Source organism: Nannospalax galili, unplaced genomic scaffold (assembly GCF_000622305.1).
Source record: "Nannospalax galili isolate Female #2095 unplaced genomic scaffold, S.galili_v1.0 scaffold405, whole genome shotgun sequence".
Classification (NCBI taxonomy): Eukaryota; Metazoa; Chordata; class Mammalia; order Rodentia; family Spalacidae; genus Nannospalax; species Nannospalax galili.
This window is the reverse complement of record NW_008354532.1, coordinates 3,287,551-3,306,574: the sequence shown is the minus strand read 5'-3', so window position 1 is coordinate 3,306,574 and position 19,024 is coordinate 3,287,551. Positions and strand designations below refer to the sequence as shown.

The following is a 19,024-nucleotide window of genomic DNA, read 5'->3' as shown; positions in this document are numbered from 1 at the left end:
TGCACAACATGGGCGCACTCACACACATGCAGGCAACACACTCATACACATAAAAATAATATTTAAAAAATAAAAATAGAAACAATTCTATTTTGTGTGTTTGTGTGGGGGTATGTGTACTTGGGAATGGAGCCAAAAGTAGACATTGGTGTCTTCCTCAGTCACCCTCCACCTTATTTTTTTGAGACAGAATCTCTCACTGAACCTGAAGTTTGCCGATTTGATTAGACTGGCCACCCAGCGAGGCCTCAGCATCCTCTTCTCTTTGCCCTACCAGTGCTGGGATTAGAGGTGTTCACCACTGTGCCTAGCCTTTCCCTTGGTTCTTAGTTTGGAAAAGCAATTATTATAGAGACATGTAATTTATTGACATGGTTTTATCATTTTAAATGAAAATGAATTATTATATTTTTTACACATCAGCTTTTATACCACCTCACGCATTGATATATAAAAGCTGTATGAAGAAAAGCTGTTTGAGGACAAATCTTAAGACCAAAAAGTCTAAAGCAGTTTTGTTTCCGTTTCCCATGCTGACAGGTGGGAACTGACTGTAGAGACAGGTGTAGAAGACTCGTGAATCTCCCAGCTGGTTAGAACTGTGGTCTCCACCTTGATTCCTATTCCAGGCCTTTCTAGAACATTACACTAGCTCTGAGTGTGTAGGCTTGGCTTGGGTCTCATCTCCAACAAAAATAAAATAAATCTAAACAAACAAGCTGACCAAACCAAACAACAGAGACTTCACAACAACCCCTGCCCCAAAATATGAAAAGTGGAAAATGAGAGCACTTATAAAGCCAACAAACTAAGGCAGCGTTGGGCCAGTGCCACCAGCTGCCTCTCTGCTGTTCAAATTGGTGAACAGGAGGCTTGGGGAGGAAATTTTGTTGAAAATGAGAGGCAAATGGTGGGAAAGGGACTGACTGACGATCAATGTACGTTTATTTACTCTCTAAAAGAACACTTGCATTTGTGAATTCAGCAGTGGCCCACTGACTGCAGCCTTCTGAAGGCTGTTGGAACTGATGACCGAGGTGTGGAGCCATGGGAACTGCCTTTAGCATTCTTACTTTTCATTTTATTTCTAAATTGCTGCCCTTTGGAGGCGACTGACTCCTCTGTCTTGTCACTACAGTCAAGTTGTACTGAGGCATCATTTGGAATAATCATAATATCTTCAAATTTAAGATTTGACTGCTCAAGCTTAAAATAAACTTAGTTATCTTTAGAGAAAGGAAAAGTAGGGCTGGCAAGATAGTTCAGCAGGAAAGGTGCTTCCTGCCAAACTTGACCTGAGTTTGAGTCCTGGGATCCATATGGTTGAAGGAGAGAAGCAACCCCCACAAGCTGTCCTCTGACCTCCACATACATTCCATGGCATGTGCACATGTGTGTGGCACACACACATACACAAAAATAAGTTAATAAATACACATAATAATAAAAGGAATGAAAAAGCAGCTCCTCTGAACCTGGCTGATAGGCTCTCTTCTGAAAAAAAGTGGAAGGGATGGGTTGGAGGGCTGGGGTCAAGAACTTCCGGAGAAATATTTTATAAAAAAAGAAATAACTGAAACACTGTAGATAAACTTAGAAGTACTTCCAACATCTTCCTTTGCTGGGAAAGCTATCTGAAAGCCAAATAGCTAAAAAAAAAAAAAAAAAATTGTGAGTTTTAGTAGTCTGAAGTCTACTAGTCTACTGAGTCCAGTAGGCTGAGCTGGAAAGACCAGCTGCTCACAGCAGCCACTGGACTTGCAGAAGATGGACGGGGTGGGAGACATACATGTGCGCATACACACATGCACAGTGGCTTTTCATAGTATGATGGAAGGATCAGCAAGAGAACCAAACCATGCAAAAAGGTTTTTTTTTGATAGGCCCCTTCAAATTTGAGGGCATGTCTCCCAGGAGCCTCTCCTTACTGCCACCCTGACACAGTCACCAGCCTGGGGATCCAGCATCGTTGGGGGAGTTTGGAATGTAGGAAGCCTGGTTTGTAAGGATGGGTCAGACTTGAACTATGAGCCTAAGAGCCATCTCTTCAGCAGAGATGAAAGAAATATTCACAACCAGGGGAACATATCACAAACTTAGAGAGTTATTAGATATCAGTTTTGTTTTCCTTCCCTGAAAAACTGACTTTGAAAACAATTAAAAAAAATTTGTGGTAAATAGTAGGTATTTATTTAAAATGAAAAAAAAATACGTTAAGTACCTGGACTATTGCATTTAATCATGTATTGTATTTGTGTTACTCTACCTTTTTGCATCAGAGACAGATATACAATGAACATTCAGTATCACAGATTGCACACTAGATAGGAATTCTTCAGGCCTTTTACATAACCACCAAAGAAACAGATATTGTGTTCTGCAATATAATACAAAAGTCCACAATCAATCCAGTCTTAGCCAGTATCATCAATTTACTTCTGTTGCTGTACAAATAATTGGCCATTACTAGGGTTTACAAGTTACTAACAGGACAAAAATATACATTGCACTGACACAAAAAGTCAGCTGTGTTAATGGTCATGCAACAAGTAACCAAACTTGCTGAAATTAAAAATACTTTCTAAAAACAGTTTTAACAGCATAAATATTTTATACACAGTTCATTTACTAAAACAAAATGTATTTAAATGATACAAAGCAAAAATAAGTTTCTACCAACTTTATACATAAGAAAGTGCAAAATAACTTATCTAGAGTGTTTTGCTATTATCCGGATGGTTGGCTGCTTTAGGCAGCTATCTCGCTTCAAAAGCATGACGTTACACTTGCACACTACACACGAATGTTAGAGCACATGGGTGGATGCATGGGCAGAAGGATGTACAGACAAGCTACAAAGATCAGGCTGGAGCCCTGTGAGGTACTCAGAAAAATACAGACCACAGAAAGGTGGACAACATGGTGAGAGTGGATGTTGGTGAACAAACTGACATGGAACATAGAAAGATGCCCAGAGAAACCATGAGCTAATGTCCGTGAGTACACTGCTCTCCGTGAGTGAGTCTGTGATTTCTGCAGTAGAAGCAAAAAGGAAAGAGAAGAAAACCTGATGGAACAAAACAGTTGCCCACAGCACCAGCTGCCAGAGGAAATACTATCTTGAGGGGTTTGGTTTCCACCTGCTAGTTATGGAAGTTGTGTTGGAAAGTTTAAGTGTATTTATCCCAAAGGACTTGAGATTATACAGAGGAATAACCTTTAAGAGACCACACACACATTCCTATATTCAAGTCTTTAAGGAACACCTCTGTCATCAGGTATGGGTAAACATGGTTCATGGACAAAAGGAGGACACCTCTTTGAAAAAGTGTAGAATAACACTGCTACAGTGCATCCAGAGGGGCAGACAGGGCCAGCCCACCACTGTGTGAAAGCACAGTCTCTGCAGCTGGTGAACACCAGCATCGTTTCTAGAGTTGGAGAAGATGGTGATGGGAGAGGGCGAGGAGTGAGGCACAGAAAGGAAAACCACACAACTGTTCTTCAAGTGAGAGTATTAATGCCAATAATCCTTTTATTCACAAGTGTATTTGAACTTTTTAGAAATGGAAGTATTTGAATCAACTTTGATATGTATCATAAATAGACCAGAGGCTCAAACCTAGGTAAATAAAGGTTGAAATTTAGTAGCATAAGGCACTAACGCAGCCTTTACATTTTCTCTTGGAGACCTAGTTATCAGGAAGAACACATATGTTCTTAAGCTGGTTTCAGCCCATCAGGTACAAGATCATTATTGTACCAAATGCCTATTTCTGAACACAGGTGCATATATGTGCATTTTAGTGCATAAGTGTGCCTGTCACCAGGGCCTAAGGATGGAACGTTGGGAAAGCCAAAGCCACTGTCCTTTGCGTGATACCTCTGTGAAGGTGTGAAGGCCTGTCCTTCCTTCCTTGGGCCATTCATGATCCTACGTTGTTCAAATCACAGGGCTTTTAGAATTGTTCATAATATTAGCACTAAGTATCTGAAAATGTTAAAATCTAGATTAATTATTTGATTTCATATACATATATTTATATTTATGTACATAACACACATTTAAAAAAATCCCACCACCAAAGCCATTTTTCTATAAACTAATCTCTTAGCCCCCACCAGCTTTAACCCTTCTGAATTTGTGTGTTCTGTATCCAACTAGTAGAACAAATTAAATAACTAAATATTAAAATACTGTAATTATATTCATAGCAAAACCAAAAAAATAGACATCAATACAGTATAAATCTCACCGTTTTCAGGTAGATGGCATTAAATGGTAAAGGTTAATTTTAAGCAGTTCCGACATGATCCAATTTTACAACAAGGTTTAAATGTTAATTCTGTACACTTTTTTTCACCTTTTTTTTTAATTTTGAAAATAAGCTATATAGAACATTAGTGTCTGCAAAGACACATTCGTGTTATGTTCTATGCAAGAGAAGCTAATCTGGGGTTACATGCAAATAGATTTCCATTAGCTAAGGCAAGACTATGTCCTGCCTGATACGGTCGTCTGATCCCCTTTATCCTACACTAACGTGGTCAGACCACATGGCCTGAGGTTAGTTTAAGGGGGCCTGCCACATAAGCGCAACTGAACTGGCGAGGAACAGGATGCCCAGGTGTTTCCAGGTTACCTGATGACCAGCCAGCTGTCTTCTCTCCCACACTGGATCCTAAAGGTCCACATTTTGGTTACTAGCCTAGCTTAAGTGGAGATACTGTGGGCAACTTGAAAAAAATGATATCAGGCACACAGTCTAGGTTGGAAAAGGAAAAAAATATTACAGAAGATGTCTTTGAGGATTAAAAAAAAAACATATTTATACTGGAGAGGTGTTACATAAACCTTAAGTAGTTCATTGAGTTAGTGGTTTAGTTTGAAGTCTCATGTTACAGGCAATTAGGTCCTTATTTAGAAAAAAAAGGCCTTTATACCTATTTACAATATACAGAGTTACTTGCAAAGAAGTCAGATTTACAACCATTTTCTAGAAGCCTTTTTGTTTTTCTTTGTTTTTCCAAATAAGGATGAGTAGCGCTATAAAAATGAGATTTAGGGAAGGACAGGTAAGGAGCAAGAAGTTTGCTCTTGGAGACGGCTACTGTTACAGGGCGACTCAGGTACTTAAACGCTCCTGAAAACCACCTGCCAGTCACTGTCCTCTGAACCCGTGATCCAATGATCCGTTTGAATTCAACACTTCAAACACATAGTGTGAAGAGATGTGTAAACGGAGACGGCTTCTATGCCTTCTGAGCTGCGACGGGACCAGGAAGTGCTCCCCAGACCATGGTCTCTGTCAGTTTGCACAGCCTTCAACAGTTTCGAGGTCCATCTTCTGACCCCCTCTCATGCTGTAAATTATAATAGCAGTTCTGACAGACGCGCACTGGGGATGAGATTTTCAAGCGTTTGATTTCTGACTGAAATCGACTGCACCTAAAGGAAAGGAAAAATAGGTTGGTTATGGCTCCTGTCTGTGAGTAGTCACAATGTAAAACCACACTAGAAAGCTGGCACATGGTGCCAATGCCCAAGGCCGTGCTGGTTGGTTACTCACACTGCAGATCAAGAACCAAAGGAACTCTGTATCAGCAGCTCCTGAAGATGCCAGGGAGGACACTTATTTGACCAAAGAAAAAGTAGAAAAACAACAACAACAAAAAGTGAGCATTTCCCTTCCCATGAGGCCAAGGTCTGCACAGCTGAGGCCGAAAAGCAGCAGCAGCCGCCGTCACCGCCACCTCGAGCTTTAAACAGACTTAATCACTGCCTCAGGGCTGGTGAGAAGGCTCAGTGAGTAGAGGAGGCTGCCATCAAGGCTGATGCGCTGAGTTTGATCCCTGAGGCCCACACAGTAGAAGTTGAGAACCAACTCCTGCAAGTTGTCCTCCGACCTCCACAGTCTCACTGAGGAATCTCCCTGGTTTCCTGGTCTGTGTGTTTGGCAGGAGCACCAAATTTTGTCTTAGAGTTCAACTTTTTCTTCTTTGAAATCAGAAGAAGATTCAATGCCCATCTTATTCTAATACCCACATATTAATTTCTTTGTTTTGGTGTTGAGACTTACCCAGTGCTCACTTTATTTCTACCTTTATTAATGTATGTATATATATATATATATAAATTATATATTAGTGGTTTTCACAGTGACATACAGCATGACTGATCATATCACCCTCCCTTCCCATCCCTGTGCCCCACCTCCGGGACCTTAACCAATACCCCATCATCACCACACTGCTCTCAGGCCAAGGTTTCTTCTAACTTTCCATATATGACTGGGATATACTTGTTTTTCTGTTCTTCCTCTAATAGTTTCAGAGTTTCAGGTCTTAAGTCTTGATCATTTGAGATGACTTTTGTATGGTGTGACAGAGGGCTGTCTTTCAGCCTTCTGCGTCTGGTTATCTGGTTTTTGAAACACCAGTGTTGAAAGGTTGTGCTGTCTTCAGCTTATGCTTCTGGCAACTTGTCAGCTTGCTTCAGGCCTGGGGCCAACTTCTATATTCCACATTGTTCACGGGCCTGCCTGTTTGCTTCTGTCACTGCCGTGCCACTGACAGAATGTTTGTTATGATTGAGTTCTTTTGTTTTCTCATATAAATTTGAGGCTTGCTTTCCTTAGTTCTGGGAAGAGCCACTGGTATTTCAATGGGGGTCATAATGAATCTGTAGATTACTTTGGGTAGCATGGGCATTTTAACAATATTAATTTCTCTAGTCTGTGAAGTGGGAAGGCTTCCAACCTCTCAGTGCCTTCTTTAACTTCTTTCTTTAGTGGTTTGTAATTTTTATTGTAGATGCCTTTTACTTCCTTTTGCATGTGTACGTGTGTGCATGAACCTGTGGGATTGTATGTTCACATGTGTGTTTGGGTACTTGTGGTGACCAGAGGTCAACCTTGGGTGTTGTTCCACTTGGAATTTCCACTGGAGCCATCTACCTGGTTTTTTGAGACAAGGACATTCACTGGGACCTGGGGCTCACTGATTTAGGCTAGCTGGCTGGCTGGCTTCCTAATGAGGATTACAGGCCTGTACCACCATGCTCAGCTTTGTACACTGGGTGCTGGGGATCTAATTCAGGTCCTCAGGTTACATGGAAAGCACTTTACCAACTGAACCATTTTCCTAGCCAGTCTGTTACTTCCTTAGTTAATTCCTTGGTAGTATATACAGATATACATATATTTATTTTGTGGCTATTGTGAATGGCATTGGTTTCATGATTCTTCTGACTTCTTTAACAGGCATTTCATTCACATTGATATCTTTGGAATTGGTTACTACAGAGTTACGCTGTTGGGGAAATGTCATGTTACCTTGATCTTTCATATATCTTGTGTTCCTAGAGATCTGTGCATCTCATGGAGCGAATGCCTCTATTATTTTTATAAGGACGGCCTTCTTAGGAGAAATCTTAAGGATGTGTTTTGCATCAGTTAATCTTGCAATGTTGAGTTTATTTCCAGATCACTGTCATAGCGTAATCTTCCTGTGGCTTCTCTGGCTGAGATTATTGAGTCTGGGCCCAGTGCCTAGTGGAGAGAAGTTGGAGAGACCCACTGTGTCTGTGGGTCGTGGAATATGAGGATACTGTAGCAATGCAGGCAGGTGTAGAGCAGGTGGTAGTGTGGGGTGCAGGCCCTGTGGCTACTCCTGTGGTGGTGTGGTGGCTGCTAGTGGGTGATGGAGGTTTCCTCGGGCACTTCTGATGCCGAAATTACCATTTTAAGGGTCTCTGTCACTAGCTGCACCAGTGGTCTTGAGGGTCCTAAAGCACTTGTCCTCTGACTAGACAAGTGTTTCAAAGGAAGAGGCAAGGGTGGGGATCACCACCCTAGGGTACTCATGCCCACTTTTGTCTGCAGTACATGATCAGATAATGTGTATGTTTCCAGGACCTATGGTGGGGACCACACAGCCGTGGGGACAGCAGGAGCTATGTTGTTCCTGTCTGCGGCTCCTGTAGTCATACCTGCACAAAGAAGGACTTCAAACTCTCCTCCCCAACCCGTACATGTCTGGGGATGGGGTGATGGTCCCAAAGCTTCTCTCCTCCCGATGCTTTTAGTGGAAGTGCTAGTGGGATTGCATGAGAGTAAACGGTAGATGTCCTCAGGCAGAGTTCTTCTTCAGACTTATGATCCGTGCTCCAGTGGCCTGCCCACAGCAGGACCTGTGGAACTGCTTACAACCTTCCCTGGAGCGCCACTGTGTATGAACAGTGGAACCACAGAGTTCTTTCCTTGCCTTGGTAGTAACAGGGGCGCATGTGCAATGTTGGTGGGGATTGGATTTCAGTGGGTAATAGCCTTCAGTTCTGGCCTGTTTAAAACCAACTCACAACTGGTCACGGCCCTGAGGGCAGGCTCCACCATCCTTGATGGCATTACTGAAGTGTCTGTGGGGTCTCATGGGAGTATTCAGGGCATTCTGACCTTGGAGCAGTCCAGATTCACAATACGTCTCTTCTCAAGATGGCTCCTGGCTATAGCATCCTGGACGTTCACTGGGAAATGAAGTGAATTTCTTTTCCAGTGGCAGGCTGTGCAGATTTCCAACAGATAGGATTGTCAGTGTCTGTGCTGATAGTCTGTTGAGGCTCTCCTTCACCTTTCAGGGGAGGGGAGATGTCTGTTTTCCTGGCTATACAACAGGGCGGCAGGTGCTGGGATATGCCAGTCCTCTCATTGCTACAGATCTTTAGGTTTTACAAGGTTTCTGCTTCTTTTCTATTTATTTCCAGTGTTCACCCCAACCACTCACCTCAATACACAGCTCTATACCTGCTGCCTAGGGTCTTCTTTGTGGAGAAGCAGGTAAATGCTGGATGGCTCTATTCAGCCATTTTGGTGTTCAGTCACTGGCCATTAAAGGGACACTTTGGCTTCCAAACTAGTTCTTCTGCCTTTTGACCATTTTGATAATCTCTTTGATCGTTTCCTTTTTCTTGCTTCATGGTACCGGGAGACTGTGGGGCCTCACAGGAATATTAGAGCCCCGGGCATGTGGGCCAGGGCTTCCCAGCAGACTGCACTCCCAGGACAGCAGTCATTTCCTAAAAACTGGTTCTTTGGCACCTCTTCTTAAGTCCAAGCACTCTCATTTCTACTTATCATGATACAACTGTTTCATGCAGACTATACTTAAGATATGTTCATATTCTTTAACAAGTACCTCAAGCTTCTATTTGTGGAGTAAAGCAGGAAACAGTGCTGGGCATGGCATTAAATCACTTTCAGTCTGGATCTTTACAAGACGGAAATGCAGATTTATACTTAATCTATTAACTGAAGTGTTCAGAGAATAAACCAAATGCTCCCAGCTTAGAGGTTTACTGGACTGCCTACTGGATTTTTATGGAGATGCTCAGGAGTGCTGGCAGGTCTCTCAGTAGTTGAGGGACACAGGACCATGGGCCACGCTGCACCCACCACCCAGCTTCCTTGTGGACCTGATTCAGCACCAACAGTCTCTTCTGGGTCAGTACTCCAAAGAGACTCTACCCTCACGTTTGATAGAGCAATGAATAACTTAGAGAATTACCTATACCTAAATAGCATTTTGACAATACAACACTGCAAAGAACAGATATATGGCAGTGCACATTGGGGTGCTGACCACAGCCAATTATGAGACCACTGTTTGTAGTGCTGGCTTCTAAAACCACAGAGCCACACTACAGCATCCTCTGCTGACCTCACGGAAGCCGCAGTCAGGGATCCTGGCAAGGGCATCCCTGATACCTCATCTTGAATTGGCCTGCTTAGAAAAAAGATTTAAGGAAAAAAAAATATTTAAAACACTCTTAAACCAAACCTCACATCTATCCTCTGTCTCTGTACTTGGAAACATTTAGTTCTCTCAACAGGACTACAAGGCAAGGTGCCATCATCCATTTACCCATGAAGAAACAAGCTGAGAGGTTCAGTAACTTACCTGAGCTAGCAACAAACATGATCAGAGTCAGCAGAAAGGCCACCTCCTTAAAAGTAACCCTGCTGCCTAGAAAACCTCAGTACTTAACTCAGAAAGGACTATACAGTTTGGGAACAATGTGTTTTCTGTGAGAGCATTTGCAGAGTGAGGCAACAGAAGCATTACATTGGGGTGTGATGAGATCATTAGAGTGGGGTGCCATGGGATCACTACAGTGGGGTGCCATGGGATCACTACAGTTGGGTGACATGGGATCACTACAGTGGGGTGCCCCTGGGATCACTACAGTGGGGCACCCCTGGGATCACTACAGTGGGGTGCCCCTGGGATCATTACATTGGGGTGCCCCTGGGATCACTACAGTGGGGCACCCCTGGGATCACTAGAGTGGGGTGCCCCTGGGATCATTACGGTGGGGCGCCCCTGGGATCACTACAGTGGGGTGCCCATGGGATCATTACAGTGGGGTGCCCCTGGGATCACTACAGTGGGGTACCCCTGGGATCATTACATTGGGGTGCCCCTGGGATCACTACAGTGGGGTGCCCCTGGGATCATTACAGTGGGGTGCCCATGGGATCAATACAGTGGGATGCCCTGGGATCACTACAGTGGGGTGCCCCTGGGATCACTACAGTGGGGTAACCATGGAATCATTACAGTGGGGTGCTCATGGGGTCCTCTCTATGTGTGGCAGGGCAAATGAGGACTGTGAGGGAGATCAGGGGAAGACAAGCTTTCATCTGGGGCCAAGACAGACCCCCTAACTCATCACACCTAACATATATTCCAAATAGACTGAAGACTAAACATAAGTAAAACTAGAAACCTTAAAGAAAATATCTTTGAGATTTTAGAACATCAAAATCTTACACAAAAACGTAAAAAAAAGTCACAAATAATAATAAATGCAACTACACCATAATTGAAACCCTATGTACCCTACAGAACATATGCAAAGACATAAGCCACAGACCTGTAGGAAATACATGCATGATGTACAACAGGGTCAGAGTCCAGAGTATAGGAAGAACTCAAGGAAAGAAGAAAGAAAAAAAAGGAGAAACGAGCAAGACAAGACAGCCACCCTACAAGGACAATGGCAGACATTCCCAAGAGGAAGCCCAGGTGCCAATGGCATGAGGTGACACCCAATCTCTCTAGCCTTTCAAGTTAAAACAGCAAGGCACATTTCTGCAGTCATCAGACTGGCAAGGAAACAAGGTTTGGAGATCCTGAGCGTGGCAGAGTCGGGAAGGTTTCCCGTCCTGCTGGGGCAGCGTAAGCAGCAATGCTGCTCTGGTCATTAGTGATGCGCTGAAGCTCCACTCCATCTCCTCGAAGGGAATCCAGCCTGTGTGCTAGTCGGGGCATGCACAGGGGGGCACGCAGAGGGGGGCACCCAGAGGGAGCACACTGTGGCATTATTTGCAAAACAGAAAAAGACCCAAGAATTCTTAAGAGGTCATTAAAAGGAAACTAAACTCTCATATAGTCATACAAACAGGTGCACACAGGTAAAGCAATTATACTAGAATAACAGTTATCTATGAACAGCTTAAAAAATTGAGTGCAACTTTACAGAAGAGTGCAAATAGCACACAGTGTAAAGTTGAGAAACACTGTGTACAGAGCCACACATGCCTATGAGCACAGACTCAGGGAAAGGAAGGTGCATGTGATTGGCAAAGCTGTGAAGCGGACCTAAAGTTGGCATGCACGGTTGATGTGCAGATCTTTGTGCCTCTAAAGCAAGCACAATTACTTCTGTACTTTTCTTACAATAGAAATAGTTCTTGCTTGTAGTAAGAACAAAGAAAAAATGAAAACTGGTTTAAACTCGTTTACACTAATAGCACCCAACAGCAAGCACACAAAAGCAGAGCAGAACGCGTGTGCCGAGCACATCAAGCAGCCCTCACATGGAACCAAGGCATTCAGAAAACATGGGCCTTACTTCTGGCAGAAGAGCTGGCCGCAGTTCCTGCAGTGGTGCCGTCTTTCTGTAAGGGAGAAGCGCACGGAGCACCCTGAGCAGCTGTCACCACCTTCATCCTTCACCCAGTGGTCGGCAGCAGAACGGCCTGGCTGGTCACTCACAGACCAGCTGAACACTCGGCCTCGACTGTCACCAATGAGGATTCTGCTGTGATCCCTGGGGAAAACAGGAGAAGGTCTTTGGTGTGGGGTTCAGAGTGTGCTGGGGCTGATCATAGGGAGCTGATTCCCTTAGGGGAAGCATGATACAAGAGACAAAAAGAACTGAGCCCAGATTTACTTTTCTATTGCAATTTCCTATGGATCAAAACTTGCTATATCTTTTAAGAACACAGAAGACATTTTGATTTTATTTTTAAAGTTGAAAATGAAAAATCCATACAGTGGCAGATTTCTACTACATAGGATAGCACATATGCCACTGGATTGAACTGTGGGCCCCAAGTTATGCAAGTGACCCAGAAAGGGAGACAGGCAGCAAAAGGCTTGGCCTTACTTGGAGACGCCCAATGCGGTGACCTCAGCTGGGTGTGCATTGTCCCTTCGATCAAAGGCTGTATGCATAGTCAGTTTGCTTCTGAACACCAGCTGGCGTTCCCACCGGTACCCTGGAGTAGATAAGCAGGGGACACGACAAGCTAAACCAAGGAAAGCAGTGTGAATGAATGTAGTCTTTGGTCTGAGGTTTCATCTTTAAAACATGCCCAGCTTGTTAACAAACAAAACACATTTGTAGGTCAGCTTCTGTAAATATGTTCTACAGGAGAACAGTCAGAGGCCTTTGTCTGTGGCTCAAGCAATAGAGTTGCTCAAGGACAGGGCCCAGAAGGAAGTGGCCCCCACAGCCCAAATATACCACCTGTCACATACCCACAAGGAGAGAGAAACAGGCCCCAGACTATAAATTACCAGGTTTCAATCTGCTGTAATTTCGTGCTTCGATGGGATTGGGGTGAGGGTGGGCAAGGGGGCCCTGCAGATGTGCTCTGGTCTGGCCCTCAGAATAGTTCACAAATATGAAGCCGTCTTTCTCATCAAGACTCAGCTGATCAGACCAGCGTCTGGAGTCATCAGAGCCACTATCTGTACACCAGGTGGCTGTGGCTCGGCAGGAGGCTGCCCGGGGCCTATGGCTGGTGCTGCTGGGCTGGCTGGGAGCGTCCTTAGGATCCTGGCTGATGCTCTGCTCCTCTGCTTCCGAATCACTGCTGTCCTCGTCTTGGGCTTGCTGCCCTGGGTAAAGCATTGGGAAAATTAGAGAATGCAGACGCATCACAGGCTCGGCTTGGTCCCTACTCTTTTTTTTTTTTTCTATCAGATATAAGGCACAATCACAATTGACATACTACTTCTGGGAACATCCTTAGTTTGGCATTTGATCCTTCATAGTACGATGTAAACTCTACTCTCCCTACCATGGTCCAGATCCTCAGGTGCTCTCCATGCAACCTGCTCCTCCTCACGCAGGTTCTGCATGTGCCATAAAGTCTATTTGAACCTGTCTTCCCAATGCCTGCATGGACTCCTGTTATCTGTCTTACAGAGCAAAAGTTCACAACTTCTTTCTCTAAAATTTTACCCAATTCTTTCTACTCAAAGTATCTCTTCCCCCTTCTGAATTCCTTACTTCTGTGCCTCGGTATCTGAAATTCTTACCCTAAACTTTACCTCTGCACACTCTTTACAAGGTAGGGACAGAAGCATGGGGCAGAAGCACAGGACCTCATCTTTGACACTCAGTAACTGTATGACTACAAAGACAAGAAAGTGTCTTATGAAAGTTTTTATTTTAGATCTTTTCTTCTTCCCATTGTCACTTTTTTATTTCCTCGCATCAATTCCCATCTCTTTCAATAACATCTCCCAAAAGAAAAATCCATGTGAGAAAGTGTGCAAACTGGAAATTAAGGAGAGAAGGCAATAGCAAGTGTTCAAGTGCCAGCTATTATATATACCTATTTATTTATGTTTCTTAGGAACACAAATGTTATTTACATGCTTTCTAAGATAGTAGACTAATCTCAGAGTCCTGTAATCATATTCTAAGCTGTTCTATGTATGTCTTTGACCTCCAATGAGCCCCTAGCTTGTCTTTCTTTTCAGCCAAGTAAAGGTTCAAGTCTCATCCCTGGTACACTACTCAGTGGTCCTTCCCTCTCTGCCAAACTGTGTCCACCGTATGAAGACAGATGGACAAAGATGACATACCAGCATCTCTCTACCCTGAGTATGACCCCTTCTTCCATTTTGCTTATTTATCTCACCTTCTACTGTATTTGTTAAAGGAAGGGAAAATAACCCAGTTCTCATTGGATCCCTTAATCTGATGCCCGAGATATAATAGGCAACCCCCAGTTATTGAATCAACATGAATTTCTGAATTTTATGCCCTCCCTGCCAACATGCTAGGTGACCTTTTGTTGGGGTTATAGTTGAGTCTGTAGAAATTTACATGTTTTAACATAATACGAGAATTAAAATGTGCTGCTTGTGGGATCTGTTTTTCCTGACATGGAAAGTAAACACTTTCCGCTTAGATGGGAAGTGACTATGTCCTTTGGAGAGCATGCCTTTCCCTTCAGGAGCTCCCTTGTATCATCAAAGTCACATGCAAATCTCAGTGTACAAAAATTAACCATAGAGAGCTGATCTGAAGGTCATCAAACTGAAAACTCTGGTTCTTTTCAGCAAGTCATTTGTACCAAACATCAAGGAGGGTAGCATCTCTGGAGATCAACAACACTGGGCAGAACTCTCCTGGTTTTATGACACTGCCTCCAATCATCCTGGACAGAAATCACCTGGCTCTTTATTTCACTGAAAAAGTTTAAAGTGCTTAAGAATGATAACAGATCACAGGCCACCAATCTTCAATTTGAATGAATGCCAGATGTGAGCACAAGGGTGTGCTGTGAGGACCCTGGTGTTTGGCTTGCCTCTGTAGTAAACAATTTACCAGCATGGCACCCTCCTGTCATCCACACTGCATCCCCACATGCTAAGCAGAGCAGCCTGGAACTGATGGGAGGAACCGCTTGATGTAAACAATACTGCGCCCTCTAGATCTGCTTTGTATTTTCAAAACTCAAGGCCCAGGCCTTAACTACTCCAAGAACCACTCAGCAGGATGTGGATATCAACCAAGACTGTGCCACACAGAAGGCACTGGTGAGTCAAGGCAAGCCTGACACATCTGACCAAAGGAGTGACACGGCAGGCAAGGGCAGGACTGCTGTATTGTGTTTGCAGTGCCCAGACGCGGGCTCCTGTTTAGGCTATCTGGTGTAAGTTTTTCCACAGTGACCTAAACAAATAAACAAAATGACTAGCTGATTTCTGGAACGTGCTAGGTACCTATTTGTGCTTCTGAACAGTCTTCTTGCATTTCTAGGACTTCAACGGGCTCAGGAGCTGGTGTTTCAGGAACTTGCAAAAACTCCATTCTCCAGAACTGCATTTAAATAAACATGGAAATAAACATCATTTCAGAAACATATCAAGGAAATAGCGAACACATCATTTCATGAAGATGCACCCTGAGGTTCAGAAGGTAGTTTCTGTGACTGCATAGAAGCAAGTTTTTCTGACCTTGATAGTGTGGTGGGGCTGCCTCCTATGGCAGTTATTCCAGGCTAGAGGGAAAGGACTGTGGCCAAGAAAGTTTAAAATCACTGTCAACTACATGAGTAACCTTTGTCTCCCACAAAAACCTCTCCAATTCTTACAAACATGAATATAGCCCTACCCACAAGCGTATTTGTAGTTTTTTTTAACTTCAGAGTTGGAGCTATGCCATTTTTGACAACGCCTTACAGATTTAGCAGGAGGAACTGCATCCTCAAGAATGCAGGATGTGGTGTGCCTGTGCACTGCTGGTTGAGGCAAGGTATGGCATGGAGTAGGCTGACAGCCTTGCTGTCTCTAAGCCTGGGGCTGTGATTAAGGAGGGTAGTGATCAGTCACTCTGCTTTGACAAAGAGCACAGCAAACTCAATCAGACAAAAAACAGAAAAGAACTGGGGAAATGGGTAGAGGCTGATCACTGCTGGGTGAGGGAGCGTTGATCTTTAAGGGAATGATGTTAGATAGGCTGAACAGGCTCCAGTGGTTAAACTCACACTGAGGGACATTTGGGTACACAAACTTGACTCAACAGGCCTCAATATATACGACAAAATGCATGAAGTCCTGTAGGAGGGCTATGGGGAGCAGATGGGGGGGCTAAATATGATTAAGATGTATTGTATGAAATCCACAAAAATTCTATAAAAATATATTAAAAATCGTGGCTTCAGCGCTTAAGATAGTGGCAGTTACTGGCAAATAACACATGTGCAATAAAGAACTATGTAGCCTAATTTTTCCCTTTATCGCCTTCCTTCCCTGGGATCCTGCATGCAGTTTCCTTATATATGCTATACACACATTTATATATATATATATATTATATATATATATATACACACACACATACACACACACACACACATATATATGCACAAAGGAAAAAAAAAATCTCTTGAGAAACTCAAACATCTGAGCAGACTACAGAGGTCAGTATGTTCACTTTCTTTTCTATAAAGGTCCACCAACAGACAACTGGGAAAAGAGATACAATGCCCTGAAGTTTCAGGGGAAATCATGTGGGCTCCAGCCTGAGAATAGACCTGTGGCCTCATGATTATCTGTGTGCGTGTGTGCGCGTATGCACACGTGCATGCATGCACTGACATTGGATGTCTTCTCACTTTCCACTTTATTTTTTGAGACAGGATCTCTCACTGAATAGGAGCTCATGATTGTAGCTAGATTGGCCAGCCAGGGAGTTCCATGGATCTTCCTGTCCCCTCCTCCTCCCCCTCCCCCCAGGGTTACAGATACATGCTGTTGTGTCTGCTTTTACATGGGTGCTAGGGATCCAAATTACTTAGCCCCTCAAGGTATACTTTCTAGCTCCAATTGTGAGGAAGAGACTGTCCCTGCTTCCTATGCTACCCTTTAAAATCCAATATTTACACAGTTCAAGTTGTTAGCAGTTCCAGGATAGCATGGGTGTGTATATGACCTTACACGTCACAGTCAAGTGGTCACTAATAGATCTGCTTAGTAGGAAGAAAAGAAGCCGAATCACTAGTGTTCCATGTCTCACACTGGCACCAAGGCGCGTGTGAACTGGAATGAGTTTTTGCTAAACAATACAACCTGATGAGGTGTCCATAAACTTCAGGCAGCTCTAGAAGGTTCAGGTTTCAACTGCAGAAGCCAATATTCTAGTAGGTTCTTCTCTGAGGTCACTTACCCGGACCACTCCGTCTGAGTGTCCTGTCACTATGACATTCTGTGTGTCCCATTCGTTCATCTCTGACACACAGCAGCAGACAATCTGCTGGCTCCTGCCTGTGAATGTGTTCACACTCACAACAGGGTTCCCATTAATGCTCCACACGTGGATGTAGGTGCCAGCGCAGGACACAATGTCCCCCTGAGGAGACAAAGGAAAGCTTGTTACTCTCTTCATCCCCTTCATATTACATGATGGCTTTGGAAGCCTCGCTCTCAGATACCGCAGTCCTTGCATAGTGACCGAATAACTTCTGAGATAACCTGGAATTCAGTGCTTGCTGACCCAATAGAAAGAAGCTTCGTTAAGAGTTCAAAGTTGAGTGAAAACTCATGTTTTCATGAGTTCTAAAGATAGGAAAAGAATAAGCATTTTAATACAATCCTAACAGGCAGGATTTTCCCCAACTTGGCCAACTTGGTCAGAAGGCAACTCATTATAGCAAAAGAAAGTGTGTGTGTACCCCAGGGGTTGGCACCTTAGGCATTCCACTTAACCAACCCTGACTATGGCCTTGTCAGGCTAGTCAGCTGTCACTAGCCTGCTAGAGGATGAAAGCAAGGTGCAAAGGCCCACGCTGGACAGTGTCACGTAAACTGAAGTGAAGCTGGTTGGATAGTGGTTAGAGGCATGTAACAGAAATAGAACTCTTCTCAGGAGTTACCAAGGCATTACTAAAGCATCTTGAAAAGAAAAAAGGCAAGACAAAACAGAAAAAAAAAACCCCAACCAAACACCTAAATGCTTCTGTTCTGTTTGCAGCAGCAACGCCTGTACTCCAGTGGGCGTGCAATGGCTCAAATAACTGACTATAAATAAAATTCTCACTATTTAAGAACAAATTCAAATTAGAGTGATCTAAACAATGAGATCAAGTGTCTGACTCAGAGCAACATTGGTGGGGCAGAGTGGTTATGCTGTCCCTGTATCTTTAGAAAGCTCTTTAATATACACATTTATAGGAAACACAACTGGTGTTCATTTACTACATAGAAAGTCAAATGTGACTTTCACCAGTACATGCCCCCAACGTTCCCAGCTCTGAGCACTCCTATTCCAATCAATTAGGCACTCTAATTGCTAGTCATTAGAACTGAATTTCTTTCTTTTTGAGTCACTACCAGATACTTAAATAACATACAATGCTTAGTGTTTCAGTTTGACTGTGAAATGCTTCCCTCAGGCTCGTGTGTTTGAATGCCTGGTCCTCAGGTGGGGCTGCTGGTGGGAGCTTTGTGCAGGAGACACAGTGCTGGAGGTAGGTCACTGGGGGTGGACCCTTGAGACACATGCTGGCCCTGCTTCCAAGCTGCTCGACATTGAACTCTCCTTGTTAGCCTCAGTACAGTGTGACCAGCTGCCTCACACTCCCACAGCCCATAGACAAGGTGATTTAGCTGCCATGCCTTCCTCACCATGATGGACTGTATCTACTTAACTCATAAGCCCACATCACTCTTTCTCCTTTAAGTTACTTCTGCCAGGTATTTGGTTATGGTAATGGAAAGGTAAGTGACGCACGTAGAACCACTGGTAGAAAGTAAAGGTGAAACTCCTCTCCAAAGGAAGGCTGCCTGTGTGGATGATGCTAGGAGCCTTGTGCAATGGCATGACTTGGAACCACTGTGCCCTGAAGGATGGCCCAGGGCAGGACAGGATACAAGGGGAATGGGTGTGCGCAGTTGAGAAGCTATGAGCCAATGGGTGGGCTGCTGTTAAATTGTAGGACTG

At 43.8% G+C, this 19,024-nt stretch overlaps 1 protein-coding gene across 7 annotated transcripts in view; it reads right to left on the bottom strand.

Annotated features, from left to right (window-relative positions):
* Positions 1-2,282: 2,282 nt before the first annotated feature.
* Wdfy3 (WD repeat and FYVE domain containing 3) overlaps positions 2,283-19,024 on the bottom strand; it is a 269,996-nt gene continuing 253,254 nt past the window's right edge. For all 7 annotated transcript variants that reach the window (XM_017802846.2, XM_017802849.2, XM_029555330.1 and 4 more), the window contains 6 exons: positions 17,252-17,434; positions 15,307-15,403; positions 12,862-13,185; positions 12,449-12,560; positions 11,912-12,109; positions 2,283-5,449 (listed from right to left, as the gene is read on the bottom strand). In XM_017802846.2, coding sequence (XP_017658335.1) covers positions 5,326-5,449; positions 11,912-12,109; positions 12,449-12,560; positions 12,862-13,185; positions 15,307-15,403; positions 17,252-17,434 — 1,038 coding nt within the window. In that variant the 3' untranslated portion in view covers positions 2,283-5,325. The remainder of the gene's footprint in view (positions 5,450-11,911; positions 12,110-12,448; positions 12,561-12,861; positions 13,186-15,306; positions 15,404-17,251; positions 17,435-19,024) is intronic.